We start from the raw sequence: 24638 nt of genomic DNA, 5'->3' as shown, positions 1-24638 counted from the left end.
TGTGTCCTTGGATCTAAAGTGAGTCTCTTGTAGACAGCATATAGTTGGATTTTTTTTCTTGTATTTGTATTTGGCCAATCTCTGTCTTTTGATTCAACAGTTGAATACATTTACATTTAAAGTAATTACTGATAAATGACTTCTTTCATTTTGCTAATTGTTATTTATATGCCTTATACCATTTTTGCCTCTCATTTCCTACATGACTGCCTTGTTTTGTGTTTAGGGTTTCTGTGTGTGTGTGATCACCATTATGATTTCCTTTTGTATATATTCTATTGATATTTTCTTGGTGGTTACTATGGGGATTATATTTCACATCCTAAATTTATAATATTCTAATCTGAATGAATGCAACCTTAACTTCAATAGCTTTAAAAAAAAACTCTGCTCCTATATAGCTCTGTCCCTATTATGTTATTGTCAGAAATTACACTTTATACAACATGTGATGACACAGATTTATAATTATTTTTAATGCATGTCTTTTAAATAATGTAAAAAATAAAAAGTGAAGTTACAACCAAGAATATAATAATAATGGCTTTTGTATTTGCCCATATATTTACCTTTACCAGAGATGTTTATTTCTTCATATAGATTTGAATTACTCTCTAGTGCCTTTTCATTTAAACCTGAAGGACTCCCTTTAGCATTCCTTGTCAGACAGGTCTGGTGGTAATGATTTCCCTGAACTTTTCTTTCTTTGGGAATTAATTTCTCTCTCATTTTTAAAGGACAGTCTTGCTGAATATGGAATTCTTGATTGACAGTTTTACTACTTTTAGGGCCTTAAATATGCCATCCCATTGCCTTGGGTCTCCACAGTTTCTGATGGAACTTTGTTGTTCATCATTTTGGGTATTCCTATATGGAATTAACCACTGAACTTGAACCTGTAAATTGATCTTCCAGCAAATTCGGGATCTTTGTAGTCATTATTTTGTGACTTAAAAACATTTTTCATATACCATTATTTCATCTCCCTGTGGGCCATTAATTTCATGTGTGTTCAACTGCTTGATATTGTATTTCAGGTCTGTGATGCTTGTTTAATTTTTCAAAAAGATCTTTTTTTCATTCTGTGTGTTTTATATTGGATTGTTTCCAATGCTCGTTTCAAAATCATTGATCTTTTTCTTCTGTATTATCTAATTTGCAGTAAATCCTATCTGATGTGCATAGAGCTTTTTTCATTTCTGATATTGTATTTATCTTTTGTGGTTCCATTAGAATATTTTTTTTTATAATTCCTGTTTTCCTCCTCATCTTGTTTATGTTTCCCTTTAGATCTTTGATATATCTTAAACATATTTATAAGACTTAAAATATTGCTTATAAGGTCCTTGTCTGCTAATTCCATCATCTCTGTTATTTATGAGACTGTTTCTGTTCACAGACGTCTTATGAATCATATTTTTCTGCTTCTTTGCTTACTGTAATTTTTAGATGCTGGATACTGTGAACTTTACATTGTTGAGTGTTGAATATTGTTGTAATCCTTTAATGATTACAACATTAAACAATAAGAAGTCTGTCATCACTTTTATTGTTGTTCTCCTGAATGTAATATGTACTTTTCTTTGGCTGCTTTTAAGACCTGAGTGTTATATTTACTTTTCAACAGTTTGACTATGACTTAGTCATAGTCAGTTTGACTTAGCATTGTCCTTGTATTCCTGCTGCACTATTTATAAAGAGACAGAAATTAGTAACAACTCAAATATCTAAAAACCTGAGAATGGTTCATTGTTCGTTGACATAATGGAATGGCACTGAATAACGGTGTAGCTTATGTTGGTCCAAGATAAAATGTATATGAAATAATGTTCAGTAAAAATTGGAACAAACTGGGGCGCCTGGGTGGCGCAGTCGGTTAAGCGTCCGACTTCAGCCAGGTCACGATCTCGCGGTCCGGGAGTTCGAGCCCCGCGTCGGGCTCTGGGCTGATGGCTCAGAGCCTAGAGCCTGTTTCCGATTCTGTGTCTCCCTCTCTCTCTGCCCCTCCCCCGTTCATGCTCTGTCTCTCTCTGTCCGAAAAATAAATAAATGTTGAAAAAAAAAAATTAAAAAAAAAATTGGAACAAACTATTATATGTAGTAAGCTTTAAAAAAATGAAAGATACTTATATAAGAAACTTATAAATTTACTAGTCATGTAAGTAGTGTATTGAAGTAAACCATTACTTCCTCTGAAAATCTTTTTTTATAACAGCTTTTGAGATGTAATTCACATACCATGAAATTCTTCCATGCAAAGTATACACTTAAAGTATGCAATTCTAAGAATTTTGAATATATCCATAGAGTTGTGCAAACATTACAATTAACTTTAGAAAAATGTTATCATCCTAACAAGAAACTCCATACCTATTAAGCAGTCACTTCCCATTTTCCCAGTCCTCAATGCCACCCAGTCCTCAACAACCACTGATCAATTTCTCTCTCTATGCTTTTGCCTCTTCTGCATTCTGTATAGATGGGATCATAGTATCTGGTGTTTTCTTACAGGCTTTTTTCACTTAGCATAATGTTTTCAAGGCTTATTTGTGTTATAGCATGTATTAATACTTTATTTCTTTTTGTCATGAAATAATATGCAATAGTATCAGTTTTAATTTTTTTAAATGTTTATTCATTTTTAGAGACAGACAGACACACAGACAGAGCACGAGCAGGGGAGGGGCAGAGAGAGACAAAGACACAGAATCCAAAGCAGGTTTCAGGCTCTGAACTGTCAGCACAGAGCCCCAACATGAGGCTCGAACTCACAAACCACGAGATCATGACCTGAGCTGAAGTCCAACCCTTAACCGACTGAGCACACCAATGTTATCAGCTTTAGATCATGATTAATATTATAATAAGTAGCTCTATACATAAAGACTTTTAAGATAGATACCTAAAATGGAGTTAGTACGTCAAAGAAAATGAACCATTTTTCATGTTATATTTTTAATGTATTTATAGCTCTATATCTATATACTTACATATACTATATACAAATCTATATCTATATACTTCAAAAGGCTACATAAATAATGTGAACTTACTTTAATTTCCTGAAAATGCAAATAAGCATTAAAGAGAAAATCCTTTTGACTACTGCTGTCTCACACTCCACTCCTCACCCCTGGGCTTGTTCCTCTATTTTCTACTCCTAGAGGCAGCCATTATCCTGAGTTTGGTACCTACCCTTCCAATTCATATTAAAAAAAAAATTTTTTTTAAGTTTATTTATTTTTGAGAGACAGAGAGAGACAGAGCATGAGTGGGGGAGGGGCAGAGAGAGAGAGAAAGACACAGAATCTGAAGACGCTCCAGGCTCTGAGCTGTCGGCACAGAGCCCAATACGGGGCTCCAACTCACAAGTCGTGAGATCATGACCTGAGTCGAAGTCGGACGCTCATTTTTAAAAGGCTTTTAATTATATGTTATATGGAGGTTAATAATTCCATTGTGATGCCTGCAACACAAATCCCTATGTGCATTATTAAACAGAACAAAAACTAATTATATCACTTCTATCCTTTCCATCAATATTCATATCATATAAATAAACCATAGTGTAATGGGAGATCTGAATCCCAATAATTGACTCTAATAGCCATCCTAATAATTCATTCCATGCCCTGAAGATAATACCATATTGTATTTCAGGAGGCTATTTTAATTCCAAGGAAGGTAAACAGGATTGATTTCAAGGGGCTTCAGATTCAGCTTGGGACCAAAGCACTCAATTTGATTATAGATTTGATAATTAATCAACTCATTCTTAAACTCCAAAAGTGATACCTAATTACTGTATAATTGGAGTAGATTATTATATCAGCCATTAAAATAATGGAACTTTGTGAACTAACTCAAATATTTAATAGGCACAATGCTGATACTTGGTTGAATATTTTTGATTAGTTTTGGAGGAGGCCTCTGGGCATTGTCCAGCACTCAGGGTGACTGATCAGGTTTACCGGGTTTCCTGGCTGCTTTACAAAAGCCAGGTGGCCATGATTTGTTGCTCAAATCTCTTGATATTTTTTCTGGAAAGAAATGATTTCTCTATACAAAATACCTGGTGGCAGCACATATCATTCATATGCTCTTGTAGTTGAATCTGAATTGTCTCATGTTTCCTGGGACTTTCCAAAAAAAATTTTTTTTTAAGTTTATTTATTCTCCAGTGAGAGAGAGAGAGAGAGAGAGAGAGAGAGAGAGAGAGAGAGAGAGGTGGGGGGGAAGGAGGGAAGGGCAGAGAGGGAGGGAGGGAGTTACAGAATCCAAAGCAGGCTCTAGGCTCTGAGGTGTCAGCACAGAGCCCGACAAGGGGCTGGAACTCACAAACCGTATTGATATGACCTGAGCCAAAGTTGAACGCTTAACTGACTGAGCCACCCAGGGACCCCCTTGGGACTTTAGATTTTGAAGATTTAAGACATAACCTCAGGTAATCTCAGGGCAAAGGCCCTTTGGTTAATCTCTTGCGGATTTTCATGACAGTTGATCTGCAAATGTTTTCAACTATCTCATGAAAACCTAGGGAAAGGATTGAATAATAAGACACCATACCAAAATTATCTGTAAGTTTTCAAAGTTCCAATTCACTCTCATTTAAAAATACTGTGCTGCCCTCTTAGATCATTCCACCACTAAATTACCCATCCTAAAATGTTGAAGAAGAGAAAACAGAGCTATCATTTTTTTCAGAGTTTGAGTTAGACTTTAGTAGAAGTATCAGACAGATACCAGTTAACAGTAGCTCCCCTCCCCCTCCCCCACCTATCATAGAGAGATCCCTTGGTAAATAGAGTGGGACATTTGCAGGTGAGTATTGAGCAGAAGCACTGTGCTGGTTTGAGCACAGTGAGTTGTGAGTTGGTGAGAAAAACCAGATGTGCAGTCTAATTCATTTTGGATTTATTTTGGATGCTTAATGATGAATGTAAAAGAACTGTGCCTCTTTTAGCTTAAAATGAGCACCCCGACCCCTTTCTCCTGACCTGTAAACTTAATTTTAAAACAGAAAAAAAAAAAGAACACCTAGTGTAGGTCAAATTCTAGATTTGCTTTGTATTTTCTTGGAGAGTAGGTATTGGTATCATTCCCATTCTGCAGATGAGGTTCAAAGAGGTCAGAAGACTTTGACCAAAGACTAACCAGCAACTGGGGTTTGGGGAGGGCCATTCTGAAATGTGACAGGCCTGCCACACCCCTTCTGGCCAAGGTCTAAGCCAGAGCCAGGTTTAAACAGTGCAGAGGGCAGTGACGTGGGACAAATGCCAGGCTTCACTCTGCCAGCTCTGCGTGGCCTCCGCCATTCTGACCGCAGTGTCGGCCTCCTTAAGCGCAAGGTCCTGCCACCGCAGAGCAGATGCTCCGCGAGGCCTCGCGATCCACGTGCTGCAGGGCCCACGTTCTGACCACTTCCCAAACCCCCGAGCAGCTGGAGGAAGCCGCTTGGGCCGTGGTCACCGTCAAGTGACTACTACGTCCTTTACTCCGGAGGCGTTCCCTTACCGGGCCGGTTTCAGTCCCTGCCTGTTTTTCAAGGTGCAAAACGTGCACACTGAGCTTGCCCCTGCGGGCACCCGATTTCCCACACCGCCCCCAGACTCTACTGGATGAGAACGGAGTTGAAGCCTGGGTTGTTTTACTGCCCACCACATCCCGCTCTCCCTTGGTGGCTCGCGGGGGGCGGCCCGCGGTAGCGTTCAAAGTGCTGTCTCCAGGGACGCCGCAGCCCCAAGGCCGGTTTGTCCCCCTGCCGTGTCCGGGGGATCGGGGCTGGAGGAGGGGTGCAGGAGCGAGCCGCAGGGCACACCCGCGGGTCCCACGCCCCGCCGACTGCGCATCCTGCGGCGCCGACCTCCGCGGGGGGGAAAGGCGAGGCGCAGCGGCCGCCGAAGGCTTGGCACCGGCTGGGGCCCCGGGCGGCCGCCGCTCCCTCCGCCGCCCCACCTCTTGCCCGGCCCTCCCCACCCCGCCCCACCGCCCGCCCGCAGGTGCAACCGCGGCGGCCGCCGAGTAGGTGCGTGGGGATGATCTCACTCGCGCGCTCCGCGCCAGGAGGAGGAGGAGCGGGAGCAGACCCAACTTCCGGGTAGTGCAGCCGCACGCCACCGGCATCTTGCTTTTCCTCCCCCTCCCCCCCGCTGCACCCCTCGCCTCTCCCTCCTTTCCTTTATTCCCGGCCCCACCTGCCAAAATGAACAGCTCGGACGAGGAGAAGCAGCTGCAGCTCATCACCAGCCTGAAGGAGCAAGGTAGGCGGGCGCGCGGCCGCCAGGTGCGGGCAGCCGCGGCCCGTGGGCGGGGACGGCTCCCGGGCGCGGGTCGCGGCTGCGGCAGGCTGGGTGGGCGGTGTCGCGGCTGCCGCGCTCACACCCGTAGCCCCATCCCCCGTGCGGGAGCGTCCTCCGCGCCCCGCGCGCCTAAGGAGAGCCCGGGGCCGAGGGTCAAGAGCGCGTGTCGGGCCCGGCAGTGCGGGCAGCCCTCCCCGGCCCTCTGGGGTGGGGGGAAGGGGCCGAGATTTGGGGCGGACGCGGCACCACCTCACACGCGGGAGAAGCGGCTGGGCCGGACGTCTCGGGAGGAGGCGGTTTGGGCACCTCCGCGGGCCGCGCTCCCCAGCCTCGGCCCCACCCTTGCACATTGGCGCTGGGAGGCCTGCCGCGCTGCCGCTACGCAGCCTTCCCTGCTTTTCAGCCCCCTTCGGGCAAGTTCCTCTTTCCTTCCCCAGCCACAATTCCAGGCCCCGATGTGTTTGACCACTTACCATTTTTAGCAGTTTATTAGTCAGTGAGCCAACACCCTGCCTGTGTTGGGCTTCCTGAATTCAGACTTGGCTCTGGTCAGGAGAGCCAGGCCCTGTGCATGCATTTCCACACTTCCCCTGGGGATTACCTCCTGGTAAAGAACTGTTCTAATCAATAATTTTCACCTCTTACTGCACTTGGCCACAAAGCCAAATTAGCGATCAAGTGTGAGTTCAACACTCTTTACGTTTACAATTACTGTTATTATCCGGCCCGAAGGTGGCCCGAGAATGTGGGTCAAGAAAGCGAGGAACCGCACAGATTTAGGAAGTAAAAACGTGTAGGAACTTGTGCTTTTCTGAATCACTTGGTGACATGGCCACATAGTGGAAGGGGGCCTGCTCTGGGGCTAATCCTGCTGTTCACTCTCAACTCTTTCACTTCTGTTGGCTCAACTTGACAAGGCTCTTCCCTTCCATGGGTCTTGCGGTGATAATGCCTTACCTGACTAAAGGCATGGGCGAAACCAGATGATTTTATTGGGCCCTGCCCAGTTCTGTGCACCTGTTGCTCTTTTGAAACCACAGACATACCATTCGCAAGGGTGTGTGGACCCCTCTGGAATTCACATTCCTGGAAACAAATCTCAGCACGATTGTTTACCAATCCTGTGATCTTGGGGAAATTATTACCTCACTGAAATGGACAGAACCCATTTCCTTTGTTCTAGCGTCTAGAAACCGTTGGATAAACGTTAATGGCCTTTCCCAGTACCTTCGATTCTCATCCTAAATTAGCCTTAGTTCATAAAGTCACAAGCATCGGTGAATCCAGTGGGTGGGTGAAATGCCCTTATCTGACATTTCTCAAGTGGCTTAGTTGAGGGGCTGGATTCTGTTAGTATTTTATTTCTAATAGCGCTCTTCCCCCAGTAACATAGTACTTGGGATTCTAGACAGTTGGAGCTTTCATCATTGGTAATATCTGTCGGTTGGATATCAGAGCTCTTGATGGATGGTTGGTTTTCAAATAATGATGCAATAAAAAAACTTCACTCCTTTTTATTCTGAGTATAATTTCAAGGGTAGATTAACAATGCGGAAAATCCACAAGTTGTTTATATTTGATTTGGGAGTACATTCCCTATCTCTGTGTTGGATTTGAGAGCCGAGAAAAAGGGAGGATTCTTAAGTTTTTGGCTCTTTCTCAGATATTGGAAAACAAATCTATGGTTTGGTATTTTTAGAGGATGTATTTCCTTGATGATGGGCGTATCAAAGGCAGAACAGTTAGGCTTTGGAATTTGTGTGTCTTAAAAGGTGCACTTTTTTTTTTTTTTTTTTTTTTTTTAGGATGGAGTCCGGTTACATGGGTGTTGGGATTTTTTTCAGCCCATCTCAACACCAGAGCATTTATTTGTCATAGGATCATAGACTGTGATAACAAAGGACTTATTTCAAGGGCATTTAACTGCTGTTTGACCCATGGAATTAATTGGGAAGATGGGAGTTTGAGGTAGATGAACAGGCAACTAGGTGTTTGGGCTCTTGCCCCTAAGATCATTAATCTTGTAAGCTGATGGTATGTGTTATTTATTGTTGAAAATAGACAATGTATTTTTAATCCCTGTTAACATGGTGAATAATTCCACTACTCCTATTTAATGCGGACAAGAAAAACCATTACCGATGAACACTCTAGTTTCCTTTTTCAACCCTGTGTAAACATATTCATGTATTCCTTTAACAAATACTTACCAAGTACCTACCATGAATGAGGCCCAAGTGGGAGGCCCTCGGTGTAGATAGTGAACCAAACAGCCATTCCTTGCTCTCCACCAGGTTTACTGTCTAGTAGACAGTTATGAATCAAATAACCACACAGATGTGTGCAATTACACATTGTTTTTGTAGGATAGATTCTTAGAAATGGAATTGTTGGATCAGAGGGCAAGTAAAGTTTTTGTTTTTTAATGTTTATTTATTTTTGAGAGCGAGGGAGACGGATTGTGAGTTGGGAAGGGGCAGAGAGAGAGAGGGACGCACAGAATGTGAAGCAGGCTCCAGGCCCTGAGCTGTCAGCACAGAGCCCGATGCGGGGCTCGAACCCACGAGCTGTGAGATCATGACCTGAGCCAAAGTCGGATGCTCAACTGACTGAGCCACCCAGGTGCCCCGTGGTAGACATAAAGTTTTGCTGGGCATCATCAAGGTGCCCCCAAAAATGGTTGTACCAGTTCACCTGCCCCCCCCCCCGCAGTGTCCATCCCCCCCCCCCCACTTGTCACCATTGACCAACCTCGGTCTTTACTAATTGTGACAGTCCGATGAGTTTCTTCATTTTCGCCAGTCTGATGAACAAACATGGCACCGTTAGAAAAATTAAGTGAGGTTCTTAGTGAGGTTTGCAATCTTTTTACAAGGTTATTGGCTTCCTCATCTCATTTCTTCGTTAGTGAGTTTTTGGTCAAAAATTTGAACCCGTTCCTCTGGAGTATGTTCAGAAAGAAGATTCCTATCTACTCTGAATGGCAGAACTGACCCAGCCTTCCCTAATGTGAAGCCTGCGGTGGTGTGGTGAATAAGGTTGCTTTTGACAAAAGTTGTGAAATGTAATGACGGAGTCTGTCATAATACGAACAATCTCTAATTTATACTTACCATTCCCTCGGCTCTATGTCTTATAAATCACACCCACTTCTGAATTACTTCAAAACATTGTATGTTCCCTTCTAGTGAATGGTATAATTAGCTATATTATGTCTTTCTAGAAAGTTATATTATGTCCCTTGAAAAAAATTAGCCAGTGTGTGATTGCTTATGTTCAAGCAGATGTTGAGGTAATGAGGTAATTCTCTTTTTGTCCTTTCTGGAGCTTTATTTTATTGGACTGATTGACATCTTTAATGCACTGACAAATGGCAACTTGGGATACTATTTCCGATGCATATTTCTTAGCTCCTAAAGTGGACATTTCCCTTACAAAACATCGTACGATTTGCTCTCCCTCCCGAATTCTGCTGGGAAATGATCGACTTAGCTCAGCATTTGTGTAAGGTACATGATTTCCTCCGTAATTTATTCGTCCCACGCGCATTGAATATTCATAGCCAGGCACTGTGCTAGGCATCAGAGTTGGAGAGATGAATAAAACCTTGTCCCTGCTGGTGAGGAGTTCCTAGCCTAGAGATGGTGGTAGGCATGTGAATTCCAGGAAGAGTGTCTAGTTGGCAGAGTTTGGGTCACGGGTTTAAGTCCTTTGGGCAGGGCAGGGCAGGGCACCTTGATTGGCAGCCCCCACAAAGGCCAGTGGATCGGAGTGGTTGTCCAAACAAGAATGGTGTACCACTACCAGAAAGGGGGGCGGGTTGCAAGTTGGGCAGACACAACAGACGTCCACTACACCGGTCAGGGTAGTAATGCCATGTCACTTGGAACCTGGTGAGGAAGTTTTGAAGGGTGTGATCATACCCAACAGTTAATGATGTTACGATGTGAGACCACAACCATGCCAAGCAAACTGAAAACACTATCGGAAAGGAAGATAATGGGCTTTAAAGCAAGGTAACGTTTCATCTTTAGAGTTAGCTATCATTTTCTCCAAGACTATAGCGATAGTGCTTAAGGTTCCGATGGGAATTTAGCCAGGCTTAGTCTTAGAGCTGAGTTAGTCATTAAAGAGGCTCCCAGCGTTGCCTTGACTTCTAGGCCACAAAGTAGCTAGAGCATTATTTCGACAAAAGGGGCCCAAAGGATTGCCTACTGCCGTGACTGTATCAGTCAGGAAAAGCTGAAGCATTGTCGGTCTTGGATACACACAAAGTCAGTCAGTAGAAAGCAGTTTGGGATTAAACGGTTGCCATGGTACCAAGTGCAAACTTGGCTTCACGTCACTATTTTTACAAGTGTGGTCCGGGGGGCCACCGGTCTCTGAATAATGGGGGTACGTACGCACTTTCTTACTTGTTGATGAAAAGAGGCCTGGTAAATTTATTTTTCTTCATCTGGGTATGTTTTTTGTAAAATCGACACTTAGGATGTTTGGCTTTCACAACAAAATATAACCTAGATTGAGAAAAGTGCACGAAATAGGAATGAGCATCTCAATGAGTTATTGAAAAAAAAAAAAAAGAAGTGCTTCTAACAACACTTAAATCAGAACATTTCCAGAAACCCCTTCATAACCTCCCAATCCTTCTCACCTGCCTTTCCCCGATGCTATTTGTGTCTCCAAAGGTAAGTTCTGCCAGTCTCTGAAGATTAGCTAAATGGAATCATACAGGTTGCATTATTTGCTGTGTCTTCTTTCGCTCATTACGTGTGGGATTTATCAGCATCGTGTGTGGTTGTAGTTCATTTGTTTGCATTGCTGAATAGTATTCCACTGTATGAATGCACCCCAAAAAAGTTTTTAAGTGAACATACTGTGGATCCGAGGTCAGCGGACTTTTTGTGTAAATGGCCAGATAGTAAGTATTTTAGACTTTGGGGGACATTCGGTGTTGGCTGTAAACCCTAAAAATGCAGTTTCCTCCTAAAGTTTGTGAACTACCATCTCAGAGGCACCAAATGGGCAACCCTCCATGAGATGGACGCTCATCACGGGCTGAAGAATTACGTCTTGCAGTCAGAATTTCATCATTCATGTAAGATGTCTGCTGGGTCGTTCAATCTTACTTTTGTTTTAAATTGAATTAAAAATAAACATCTGCCTATATAGGAAAAAATAAGCATATAGCATGAAAAGTACAATGAACTCTTCCCTCTGATTCATTGTTTCTTAATCTTTATTTCATTCTACTCTCCTAAGGAGTCTTTTTAGACATTTTCCCCCCAACTGTTCTTCTCCCCATGAAATTTTAATACCGTGGATATACTGTACATCTTTTTTTAAATTTTTTTAAATCTTTATTTATTTTGGGGAGAGAGAGTGTGAGCAGGGGAGGAGCAGAGAGAGAGGGAGACACAGAATCCAAAGCACACCCCAGGCTCCGAGCTGTCAGCACAGAGCCCGATGTGGGGCTCGAACTCACAGACTGCGAGATCATGACCTGAACCGAAGTCAGACGCTCAACTGACTGAGCCACCCAGGCGCCCCATACTCTACATCATTTAATGTGCTGTGATCCTTTGGAGGCCGCAGACCACTGTGATACCTAACACTGTGTTCCTCTTTGAGGGCAGTGCCGTCCCATTGGTCACACACGCTCTCACCCCCTTCCCATTCCTCAGAGTTGCACTGTTAACTTTTTGTTGTTTCCTCTCAAAAACTGTGCACATGAACACACATATGTAGTTAATCACTTAATATGTATTATGGAATTCCTATCAGTACATATAGAATTGAATCTTTAAAAATTGATTTGGATAGTGTTGCACTCTCCAGATTTCCCCCAATGTAGTTAATGTCCTCTCGATGGACATCTCTGTGTTTCTGTGTCTTTGCTATTAAAAATAATGCTTTGGGCAATAGATACTAGACATCAGTATGGATTCATGTTTTGCCCAATCTAGATCTAGATGATTACATATAGAAATATTTATAGATAAGTATATGAAACTGTCACAGCCAAGAGGTGTCTAAGGAGACATGACAACTAAACGTAACAGGGTACCTGAATGGAATCCTGGAAGAAAAACAGAACATTAGGTAAAAACTAAGGAAATATAGTTGAAGTGTGGACTTTCCTTCATAATGTGTCAGTATTGGTCCAATGGCGGTAATCAATGTGCAATACTAATGTAAGATGTTAATAATAGGAGAAACTGGGTGTGGGGCATATGGGAGCTCTCTGCACTCTCTTTACGATTTTGTTGTAAATCTAAAGTTTACAAAATTAAAGTTTATTAAAATAAAGATGCTGCTTACATCCTCGTACACCTGTATCTATAAGTACAGCTGTGGGAAAAATTTTCAAAAGTGTATCCCAAAAAGTAGGTATATTTTAAACTTTGTTGTCCTGTAGATTTTATTCTGTTTTACAACAACGTTTGGCTTTAAAATCCAGGAGGAACATGGCTTTCATTCTTGTCTGCTTACCATGCTGAATATTAAATATTTTAAGTATTAAAGCATGAGTTCTGGAATTTTTATATGGCACAACAAACAGTAATATATTAGGATCCTTTCAGTGACTTGATTCTATCTCGAATCCTGTATGGCACAAATCAGATATATATATATATCTGATCAGATATATATATATCACAATCATACATATATATATATATATATATATATATATATATATATAGGCTGTATGTATACACACATACGTATATATATTAGGTTTACAGAAAACCTTAGCAGAAAGTACAGAGAATTTCCACATAGCCCCTCACCTTCCCTCACCCCCAGTTTTTTCTGTTACTATCATTTTGAGTTAGTGTGGTGCATTTCTTAGAATTGATGAGCTGTATTGACCCGGTATTATTCACTGGAGTCCATAGTTTATATGGGGGTTAATTCTTTATGTTATATGTCCTATGGGTTTGGACAGATGTATGACATATACCCACCATCACGTTATCATACAGAAGTATCACTCCTCCAAATATTCCCTCTGGTCTACTTGGTCATCACTCCCTCCTTACCCCTGAACTCTTGGCAGAACCCCTGATCTTTTTACTGGCTCCATAGTTTTGCTTTCCTCAGAATGTCATAGAGCTGGAATCATATAGTCCGTGGCCTTTTTATATTGACTTCTTTCACTGGGCAATATGCACCTATGGTGGTTCCCCTGTGTCTTTTTGTGACTTGATATTTCTTTTTATCACCAAATAATACTTGTATGGATGTACCATAGTTTGTTTATCCATTCACCTGTGGGTAAGCATGGTCGTTGCTTCCAAGTTTTGGCACTTAGGAACAACTCTGCTCTAAATATTCACGGGGTAGGGTATGGGGGAGGGGAAGCCTCCGATGGTCCTGTGATAAGGTCTCAGGGTCTCGGTGCACCTGTCCCCTTGGGCTGCGACTTTCACTTGTGCTTCTCAGTTTTGTTTTTTTCTCCTTAGGTAAGACAGGCATGCCAGAGGGGGCTGGAGTTGGCTCTTATCTTCCTCCAAGTCTCTTAGGCTCTGATGAAATGATTTTTCCTAAGGGCAGGCCTTGCTAAGGCTCTGGGCACATTTCAACATGGCGCCTTCTCCCTTCCCCCGCTTAAAGTAGTAGGGAAATTTCCTCTGAGGTTTACTGTGAGGACTTGGTAGCCCTCCTGGGTGTAAAACTCACAAAAGGTTGGGGCCCTCCTAAGAGTGGCCTACCCACTGGAGTTTTTAGCTCTCAAACTTGTGAGAAGTGAGCCTTCAGCAATTTGCCAACCACTGCTTAGGTTTTCCTGTCTTGGCGCTCTTTGGTGATGAGGTTCTGAACCTCAGCTTCTGCTCCCGTAAGTTGTGATTGTCTGTATCTTGCCCATCTCTCTAATTTTTGGAAGAGCAGTTTGCCCTGTGATCTCCGTTCTCTGATGGACCTAAGAAGAGTCGTTGACTTTTGGTGTGTTGAGGTTTTCTGTTGTTGGGAGGACAGGAGTATTGACATCAAGGCTCCGTGCCAGACTGGAGACCAGACTTATGCATGTATTTTAAACATGCTCAGTTTCCTCTCTTTCTCTTGGTTAATTTGAAGTCATTACTATAGTTCGTTGAGAGTACTTCTTAAGCATCATTAATTCATTAACACTGAACCGTGTGTTCTACCAAGTAATGCATACGTTTCGGGTTTGCCATAATTTCTTTTCAGATGTGAAATCTGTCATCTTTGTTTTTTGATCAGGTTTTCCAGCAGTGTTTTCTCTGACTGTTCTAATGCTTTAATTAACAAGGGAGGTATAAATGACTTCTCTTTCTACTCTGGCTCTAGGAGAGGACCCATTGGCATGTGTGCAGGAGGGAATAATGTCCTAATTGAACATTATCTCTTATGACTCATGTCCTCGTTCCCCATTAGTAAGAGGTGTTTCAAGGCTCCATGAGTCTCAGAGATGCAGACTTAATGGATGAGAATCTGCATTAAAAGATCTTATGAGGCAGTGTTTTTCTGGGTATATTTGATGGCTATTTAAAGCTTCACTTTTATTAAGTATCTTGTTGTAACATGTGATGTAAGAGACCCTTTTAATATGGGGAGGGTAGTATGTGCTTTTTCACAAGTTGTTCATGTGAAGAACTAGATCCATTCTTCCTTCTTCCTTAATTTAACACACATTTATCAAGTGCCTGCTGTATGTCAGGCATTGTGCTGGATGTGGGCATCTGTATGCATAAGACACAGTCCTCACCCTAGAGGATTATTTCTGGTCTGGTGTTTTAACACATCGCACGCAGTAATGCTCAGTAATGATTTTTACATGAACGACTTTGGAAATCAGTAGACTGGTCCTGCCTCCAATATTTCTCACTGCAGGATTTAACTTCTCTGTGCATTTGTATCTTCATTTTTATTTATTTTTATTTTTTTAAGTTTATTTATTGAGAGAGAGAGAGAGAGAGAGAGAGAGGATCCCAAGCAAGCTCCATGCTGGAACTCATGAACAGTGAGATCATGACCTGAGCCTAAATCAATTGTCAAATGTTTAACCAGCTGAGCCACCCAGGTGCCCGGTGTATCTTCATTTTTAAAATGGGGACGTTAGGGGCACCTGGATGGCTCAGTTGGTTAAGTGTCTGACTTTGGCTTGGGTCACGATCTTGCAGTTCGTGACTTTGAGGCCCGCATTGGGCTCTCTGCTGTCAGCACAGAGCCCGCTTTGGATCTGCTGACTCCCTCTGTCTCTCTCTGCCCTTCCCCCGCTCATGTGCATGCTCGCTCTCTCTCTCTCTCTCTCTCTCTCTCTCTCTCAAATAAATAAGTAAACATTTAAAAAAGATGGGGACGTTGGTATTTGACTTAATTGCTCCACATCCCAGACTTTTATGAACCAGCCTTTCAGTCAACATAGGTACCAACTCTGCTTCATATTCTGTTGGGTGTGAGGTCTATAGCAATGAATCGAATGGGAGAGAAGACAAGAAAACAGGCTTATGTTCAGATAATTTATAACGTTATACATAGATGCTCTAGTAGAGATACATGAACAGTGTATTCTGGTAGTATATTATAAATACACATGTTGATTTTCGTCTTAGGTATGTAGGGAGAGTTTCTTACAGGAAATGACAGTTGAATTGCATTGTCAAGGAGCACGTAGGGAAGATAAGGAGGAGAAGACCTTGCAGGCAAAGGAAACCTGTTTATAAAGGCACCTGGGTATGAAAGGTCTTAGAGGGGTCAGGGAGGCATTGGGACTTGGGGTGTGATGGATTGAGTGGTGGTCTCTAAGACTGAATGGCACGAGTGGGAATTGGTGTCCCAGGTTGTAAAGCTAATGTCATTGGGTGCTTTTAAACCCAAGAATGATGTAAACCAGGTTGCTTTGTTCCTATGCTAACTATCTACTTTGTGAAGAATGAACTTGGGATAGAGGAAAGCTAGAGGGTTTTACCATTATTGAGGACTAGAATCAGGGGAGAGATACTTTAGAGGGAAGACAGATTGGAGAGACTTTTTAGGCGATGGGAGCATTTTGATGATCTGTTGGAAGGTGGAAGAATGAGAGGAATCAAGGATGATTCTGAGGTACTAGCTTGAAGACCAGGTACATGATCCCATCTAGGACATCATGCATACAGGAAGGAGGAAGTTTTGGTGAAAAGGGAGTTTGATGAGTTCACTTTCTAACATACAGAGTGTGAGGTGCTTATAGGGTATCTGGACAGAGATGGCCAGAATAATACTGTCTAGTAGAACTCCCTGCTGGGATGGAAATGTTCTGTGCCTCCTGTCCAGTGTGATAGCCACTGGCCACGTGTAACGGTTGAGCACTTGAAATACCGCTAGTGGAACTGAAGGACTGAATTTTAAGTTCTATTTAATTTTAATTAATTTACATGTAAGCAGCCACATGCAGCTAGCGACTCCGTATTTGACACTACAGGCCTAGAAGGTATTGGTTGGAAGGACTGTTCTGGTGCTTATACCTGAGATGGGGTGATTAATCTGCCTGCAACTGAGAGGTTTCCAGGGACACAGGGCTCTTCAGTCTAAAGTGGGAAAGTCCCAGGCAAACCATGATTGTTATCCATCCTCGCCAGAGGTGTTATTGGCCTGTAGTTACGAACTTTAAGTGTCATGCCTCTGAAACAGCTAAGTCTTTTTATCAGCTTTCTGGGCTGGCTATATCATGATTTGCAGCTTGGAGAGAAAACTCCCTTTCTTGGTATTAGGGAGTTGGGAAATAGAAAACCAGCATGCTTCTTGAAACACGTGCTCTGCCTGAGATTCTCCTTGTTTCCTCCACATCCCCCTTTTTCTTCCATTCTGTACTCTTATGTAACGATTCCCCTCCCGGGCTGCACATTAGAATCACCTGGGGTGCTCACTTTCTAAAACAAATATGGTGCCCAAGGTCCACCCTAAACTAGTTAAATTAGAATCTTGGGTTGGGGTGGGCAGAGAGGGGGTAGGCATCTGTATGATTTAAAAGCTCCACAGGTGATCCTAATGTGCAGCCAGGATTGAAAAGTGCAGCTCCCAGACATGCTTCCGCCACTTTGCCAACTTCCCTTTTTTTTTTTTTTTTTTATAACTACAACACAGTACCATTGATTGTTATTTCCCTTTCTCCTCCTTTTATTTGGTGGAGGGTGGGGGTTGCAGGATTTGATATACTTTGCTGTATCCCTAAGAATAACCATGGCTAACATGTAATGAACACGTAATATACCTAAGGTACTCTTACATCTTACCTTAACTCCTAATCACAACACTATAAGAAAGATGTATGATAATTATTCTTATTCTTCAGATGAGGAATCTGAGATTCAGAGAGAGTCACCAAATAGACCAGTGTCCCTTGGCTGCACTTTTTAATTACTGTTATATGACCTAATAGTACAGTGAAATAAACTGTACCTGTAAACCCAAGAGATGAAGTCTTCCTAAGCTGTGGATGTCTTTCAGATGGCAGAGCATTGGTCAAGTTAATACCTACTTTTGTACCGGGTTACTTCAAGCTTTGGAGAATCTGTATCATCAAATCACTTGAGCTGTGTGACTCACTTCAAAAATTCCCAGTGAGCCAGTTCTGAAACAAAGAGAAGGCTTTCTCTGTGACCCTTTAGCATTGCCAGAGAAGAAGTAGCTGAATAATATAGGTCACTTCAATTTTTGCCAGTTTCGCTGAGGTTAGGGTTGGTTACATGTGTATTCGCTATGGGGTTTGTGTGTGTATGTATGTAAATCTTATTTAGGGCAGTGAGCTTGGTTTTTTATCTTCAAAGAAATAAAAATATAAGTAAATGTTTTTCTCTCCGTTAATCCCCTATCCCCCAGGAGCCCCCTTCCCATTGCCAAGTGGTTGAATTCTTCCTGTACTTTTCCTCTGCATTCCCTTTACCTGGCTTTATTTTTGTAAGTTGCACATGGTCACAAGAAAGCATATTTTCTGTGGTTTCCATTAAGTCATGATAGATGAAGGGTAGTTGGGAGTCAGCGGTGTTTCATCTGGATTCTATTGGTCAGAAAATGGAAGAGTAGTATCGGTATTTTTTAAAAGCTTCAAAGCTGTTATCTAATGTTTGAAATAGAAAAAAAATTCTTAATGTCAATATGAGATCATGGTTTTATAAGCCTTTTATTGTTTGTTTGCACGTCTATAAAGTAGGTCATCAAGAAAAGAGTGGTAAATCAGTTTTGATTTTTCTACTTCATCTGCACATACTTTTATTTTTTTTATTTTTAATTTTTTTTCAACGTTTATTTATTTTTGGGACAGAGAGAGACAGAGCATGAACGGGGGAGGGGCAGAGAGAGAGGGAGACACAGAATCGGAAACAGGCTCCAGGCTCCGAGCCATCAGCCCAGAGCCTGACGCGGGGCTCGAACTCACGGACTGCGAGATCGTGACCTGGCTGAAGTCGGATGCTTAACCGACTGCGCCACCCAGGCGCCCCTGCACATACTTTTAAATGTCAAGTAAACGAAAATCTCTCAGTAAAATATATTTAGTTTTTGAAAGAATATTAGATACAGTAATAAGATTTGGGACCACAACCATAGACTACCCAATGCATAAGTGCATCTTTTTAGACTCTCTTAGTTTTGTTGCTTTCTGTTAAAAAAGGAGGGGGTCATTTTGTTGATTTTTCATAACTGAGGACAAATTTAGTTTATACCCATTGGTTGGGTTTTGTGTGGTGGAGGCTGAGGAGGAGCTGGTGTGCATAGGACTTCGTTCTGTGGTCACTCCAGTCTTTTCTGTTGAAAATGTAATTCTTTATAAAAAGGGCTGTTATCTTTACATGTATCTATTCAGCTATTTTATGGGCTAATTCTCAAGGATTGTTCTCGGCTTCAATAAAATTGTCCGTTAATTCTTATTTAAAGCGTCACAGAGTGCCGCTAAAACTTCTGGGCATTGGTGGTGTAATCCCATAAATATTTGTTCATTTCGTTGGGTGTTAAGGTTGTGGTCCTGTGATTCCTTAGCTATTCTAAACCCTTTGGATCCCTGATGGAGGATATACTTCACCATGTGAATTGTATGTTTTTTGAGGTGTTCTCTGCTCCAGTGGTTAGAATCCTACACTCCTGGATTTAATGACCAAATTATCTGGGATGTTCTTGAAGCCACTGATGTCTGATTATTTTTTTCTATCTTTGGGTTATTCATGGAAATAGGAAACTCTGTCCTTTAAAAAACAAACAAACAAACAAACAAACAAACAAACAACTGACCTTTTTGTAGACACACCCCGCTGAAAATGTTTTTAAAGTAAAAGTACAAAAATGCAATCTGGGCATGCCCTGGCTCTGTGGCGCCAGTCAGGGCGCTGGTCTGGGAACAGGTACCGGCTCTGTTAGGCCCACCTTGTACATTTGTTTCCATCCTTAATCGCGGGTCATGCTCTTTCCTCCCATCATGAGCTGTGAACCTTGTATTCTCAACCGTGAGGATATCTAAGAATGGTGCTTTGGCCAGAAGGTGGATGTGGAGGTTCAGGCTACTTTATTTTCCTGGCAGTAGAGGATTTTCAATAATAGGCTGCTGTTTTCTCACATAGTTGGAAATATTTCCCAACCGTTCACATATTTTTTCAACGTAGTGAAATGAATCTGGCTGATACCTGGTCATGTCTTGCTAATCAATGACCTTTGCAGTGCCTGAAAATAGTTGTTCTTAGTTTTATGCTCATGGCATAAATCTTGTGCTTTGTGAATAAAGCAGATGTGTGACACTGAACCGAATGTGTAAGCCTACTTTATTTTCTGGAGGCTGATTTTAAAAAGAAACCTCTGATCACAGCCCCACAGACTAACAGTGCTGGAAGGAACTTCACGGAGGACCCACCTGTCTCCTCTCACAGGCCCAAATGCTGAGCATCAAAGAGAAGTGATTTGTCCTAGGTCACTTATGGCTCCTGGGTCTTTCTGTGACCTGGGGAGAGCCGAAAGTTGGCCTGGTGGGCTCACACCTGCTGTGGTCTCTCTCTCTCTCTCTCTTTTTTTTTTTTTAAATATGAAATTGATTGTCAGATTGGTTTCCATACGACACCCAGTGCTCATGCCAACAGGTGCCCTCCTCAATGCCCATCACCCACTTTCCCCTCCCTCCCACCCCCCACCAACCCTCAGTTTGTTCTCAGTTTTTAAGAGTCTCTTATGGTTTGCCTCCCTCCCTCTCTGTAACTTTTTTTTCCCCCTTCCCCTCCCCCATGGTCTTCAGAGACTCTTCTGCGGCCTCTTCTCTGCCCCACCCCCAACCTAGTACACAGACCACAGAGGCTAATTGGATCCAGGGGTTTCCTACAGTAAACTTCTGATAGTGTTATAATGCTGCTTTCCTTTTTTCTCCTTTTAGCCATAGGCGAATATGAAGACCTCCGAGCCGAGAACCAGAAAACAAAGGAGAAGGTTTGTACTCTACCCTTTCTCTCCTTTCTTCCGTGTGTAAAAGCCTAGACGGCATGGCGCATTGTTCTGCCACCAATTTCAGTTAAATGCGAATGAGAGTTTTTTTTTTTTTTTCTTTTTTCTTTTCTCCTGCATGTGTGGTTCAAGCTAATATCAACTCCAGGCTCCAGATGGTAAAGACTAGCAGCATGCCACAGTGGGCGCTGCTCTGGGCGATTAAGTACACGGCTAAATGTGCCGCAAGGCACCAGGCCAAGCATCCCGGGCCCCCGAGAACTATACTTTTTCCTAACAACCAGATTTGGGGTCTAGTGATGGAATTGAAAGGGAGGCATTTATCTTTGGGGCTCAGACGCGGTAGATTCTGGAGGGAACTCTTTGGCATTAGTCGTTGGTCGTTTAGCCCATCTTTCATAAACCTTTTGATGCTTGTTTCCTCTCAGAATGTGAATAATATACCGGAAGTTGAAAATCACTCGCTAAGAAGATGGTGGTGCCTGGTGAATATTTTCAGGGGCTCTGGCAGTTTTATTTTGAAACTTAAATAATTGAATTCTACTTACCTTTATAAACTACTTACCTATATGTCTCTGCACAGGTCCATTTAAGATTTATGAATATTTATTTGTATATCTTTTTTTCTCACCCTGTAAATTTAAGGAGGGGACAAAAGAGAGGTCTGCATTAAAAAAAAAAGGAGAGTGCTGAATTAAAATGAAAAGTAGGAGAGGGCAGAACTGTCCATTATTATTATTTTTATTTTTTATTAAAAATTTTTTAAGTGTTTATTTTTGGGGGGGGGGGGAGACTGGGCACAAGCGGGGGAGGGGCAGAGAAAGAGGGAAACACAGAATCTGAAGCAGACTCCAGGCTCTGAGCTGTCAGCACAGAGCCCAACGCAGGGCTCGAACTCATGAACTGCAAGATCATGATCTGAGCCGAAGTCGGATGCTTAACCAACTGAGCCACCCAGGCACCCCTGTTGTTTTTAGATAGAAACAAAATTTATGCTTAGAAATTACTTTGTTTGACAGAACGAATATTTCAAAACATGTCTGTGGTGGAAAATTCATAAAACATGTTGTTTGTGGTTATTGAAGAAGATGGTCATCATGGCTGTAAATCATGAGACCTTGTCTTTAACATTTGAGAATAAGGTAAGTAATGACAATTGGCAAATGTTTGTAAACTTGTGGCCTATTTGAGGGTATTTATTGGGTTCTTAATCGTATTTAAAATTTTCACTCATATTAATTTGCTACCTGTATGATTGGTGGTATTAATAGTATGAACTCTAATTCATATAAAAGCGGATTTTTAGATCATTATTTTTCACCTACTTTTAAGGCTCCTTTGCTCATTTGTAAATAAATCCTTGATGTCCTGTGACATCTTGAGTTTCCTCTCTTCCTTCTGTCGGGTGATTTAGGGAATGGTAGTTGGGGGTGATGAAAATCTGTGACAGAAAGTGGTTGGTGCATGAATCTCTCATGTGGTAAGAAAGTTCCAGAAAAACAGTTCGACAAGATTCCTAATTCCAACACAATAACCACCAAAACTCGCAGATGTCCTGAGGATGCCGACAGGTGGGGAGCTTGTGCTTAGATCCTGGTTCCCTGAAGCCCCGTGATTTGGGGGTGGAGCCAGTGGCTGCTGCTTAGGCCACGTGGCTTGAGCATCTTTCCCCAAGAGACCCAACCATCTTCCAGCTGCGGGAGAAAGAGCCAAGAAGTTATCAGTCGAGCCTGTTTTATCAGTTGAGCCTCTTCTGTTGGCATTCCTGGCCCAGGAGGGGAAGAACAAGACACATTGGAAGGGTTCATTCAGGAGAACTCTTTGACTTAACCTAGAAGATCCGAGGAGAGAAAGCAAACAAGTGTCTTCATGGGACAGAGAAGGAAGAATATAGAAGAAAATGAATAACATAAGAGGCAGAAGAATAAGTTTTTTTTTCTTCTCCTCCTTTAATTGTTGCTTACATGTAGACCTAGCATTGCCCCCAAAATAGTAGATGTTCTATAAACATCTATTGGTGGTGGAGGTGATGGTTATTTCACGGAGAGCCACCTTCTGTAGTGAGGCTTCAAGTGAACCATCTGTTGCCCAAGTGGAATTATAGGTAATATTCATTTGGTAAAAGAAGGATTATAAATTACTTTTGCCCTTTAACTATTTCTTTGTTTTTATTAAACAATTTTTTTCAATGTTTATTTTTGAGAGAGGGAGAGACAGAGAGAGAGGGAGGCAGTGTGTGAGTGGGGGAGGGGCAGAGAGAGAGGAAGACACAGAATCGGAAGCAGGCTCCAGGCTCTGAGCTGTCAGCACAGAGCCCGATGTGGGGCTCGAACTCACGAACTGTGAGATCAAGATCTGAGCCGGAGTCAGACGCTTAACTGACCGAGCCACCCAGACGCCCCCACCCATTAACTATTTCCATGTTTCTCTACACAGAGTGTGGCCCGATACTTTTGTAACATCTGTATGCATTACTGACCTTCCTCTGTTCTAATACTTTAAAAATAACTATTAACAGAAACAGGAAGAAAAAAATGGAAGCAGTATGGAACGCTGTGGTTGTGGGTAAAACAACACAGAGTGGTTTTAAGTTCATCGCGTTCTGTTCATCTTCTGGTAAAAGGCTAACAGGTTTATTATTGAAATTTTTTTTTTCCAAAAAAGGGGGGCTGTATTACAAAGGAGGGAAGCATATAATAAAAGCCTTTTATGCAGCACAGAATGAGTAAAAGCAGCGTTAGTTCTGGCGGTGGTAAATGGAGAACACCATTTTCTCTGGCAAAGCACTTTCCTGTGCCTGCCTGAGTGAGCTTTGTCCCATCCCTATCCGCAAATACACATGGCCATCCTTACCGAGCAGACCCAGAGCAGAGTTTAAAATTAGTCAAGGAGAGGAAATTAAAGTAAAACTCCTTTTGCCATATTTAATTTGACCCGGGGGAATTTTGCACAAGTGGAAGGGACCAAAAGAAACACATTGCAAGTTGTTTCTCCCTTCTTCGTGTCCACATCCAGTCTGTCTTTGTTGCTAGGTCACGAACCTTATCAATGAGAAGAGACAATGGGTGTGATTTTTTGGGGGTAAGATATTTTTATGCTCTGTTTGGAGTCTCCTCCAAGAGACGTCATGTCTCTTCAGAGTCGGCAGTTGCTTAAGCGGCTGTGTTTGTTGAGAAGCTACTATGGGCCATGCACACTCACTTGTCTTCCTCGTCCAATACTCCAGACAGCTCTGTGTCAGCTCCAGTGCAGAGAACAGACCCTGAGAGCTTGACAGAGTCTAGATTCCTCTGTGGGTCTTCTGACCACAAACGTTCTTTTTGAAGCAGGTAAGCTCACGGGAGCTGATTGACTTTCTCCACCAAGGTCTTGGTTTTATTTGTAGTTCTTTGTTGTTAGCTCATGAATCTTCCACTGCCAGTTATCAGACTCCATACTTTTCTGGATCGTTTATCTCGGCCATCGATAGGTCTGTATTTTTAAGTACAGTTTCAGTTTTTAAAAACAAAGTTAAATAGCGAGTGAATCGTAATGTCAGAAGACTCACGTGCGTGAGTGTGTGTGCATGTAGATTCTGGCACAGGTGTGCCAAGGGTAAGAGGAGAGACCTGGAGGGGTGGGCCAGTCTTTCGAGGATCTTTTCCTTCGCAGGTGTCCTTATTTAAGAAAAATGGAATGTTGCTCATTTTGTGGTTTTTCTCATTGTCTGTGAGGATGGAATCAAAATCTGTTTGAGAGGGAAGACTTTTTGTTGAATGCCTTCTGAGTCCTGGAGTATATAAAGAAAAAATACACGAAGGTCCCACTCTCGAGTGAAACAACTCGAATGAGGGACACAGGAAGTGGACGAATAACTTGGATAAACTGTGCTGTGAGTGCCTGGGGCCTGGGGGTGGGATGGGAAAAGGACGAAAAGGT

The 24638-nt window shown here is 42.4% G+C and overlaps 1 protein-coding gene across 2 annotated transcripts in view; it reads left to right on the top strand.

Moving 5' to 3' along the window:
* Positions 1-5874: 5874 nt before the first annotated feature.
* Positions 5875-24638, top strand: part of SHTN1 (shootin 1) — a 101951-nt gene continuing 83187 nt past the window's right edge. The window contains exons 1-2 of one of the 2 annotated variants that reach the window (XM_043597663.1): positions 5875-6260; positions 20653-20705. In XM_043597663.1, the coding sequence (XP_043453598.1) occupies positions 6203-6260; positions 20653-20705 (111 nt within the window). In that variant the 5' untranslated portion in view covers positions 5875-6202. The remainder of the gene's footprint in view (positions 6261-20652; positions 20706-24638) is intronic. The other variant, XM_043597662.1, reaches the window with a different exon arrangement.

Source organism: Prionailurus bengalensis, chromosome D2 (genome assembly GCF_016509475.1).
Source record: "Prionailurus bengalensis isolate Pbe53 chromosome D2, Fcat_Pben_1.1_paternal_pri, whole genome shotgun sequence".
NCBI classification, from domain to species: domain Eukaryota; kingdom Metazoa; phylum Chordata; class Mammalia; order Carnivora; family Felidae; genus Prionailurus; species Prionailurus bengalensis.
This window is presented reverse-complemented; position numbering and strand designations above follow the sequence as displayed.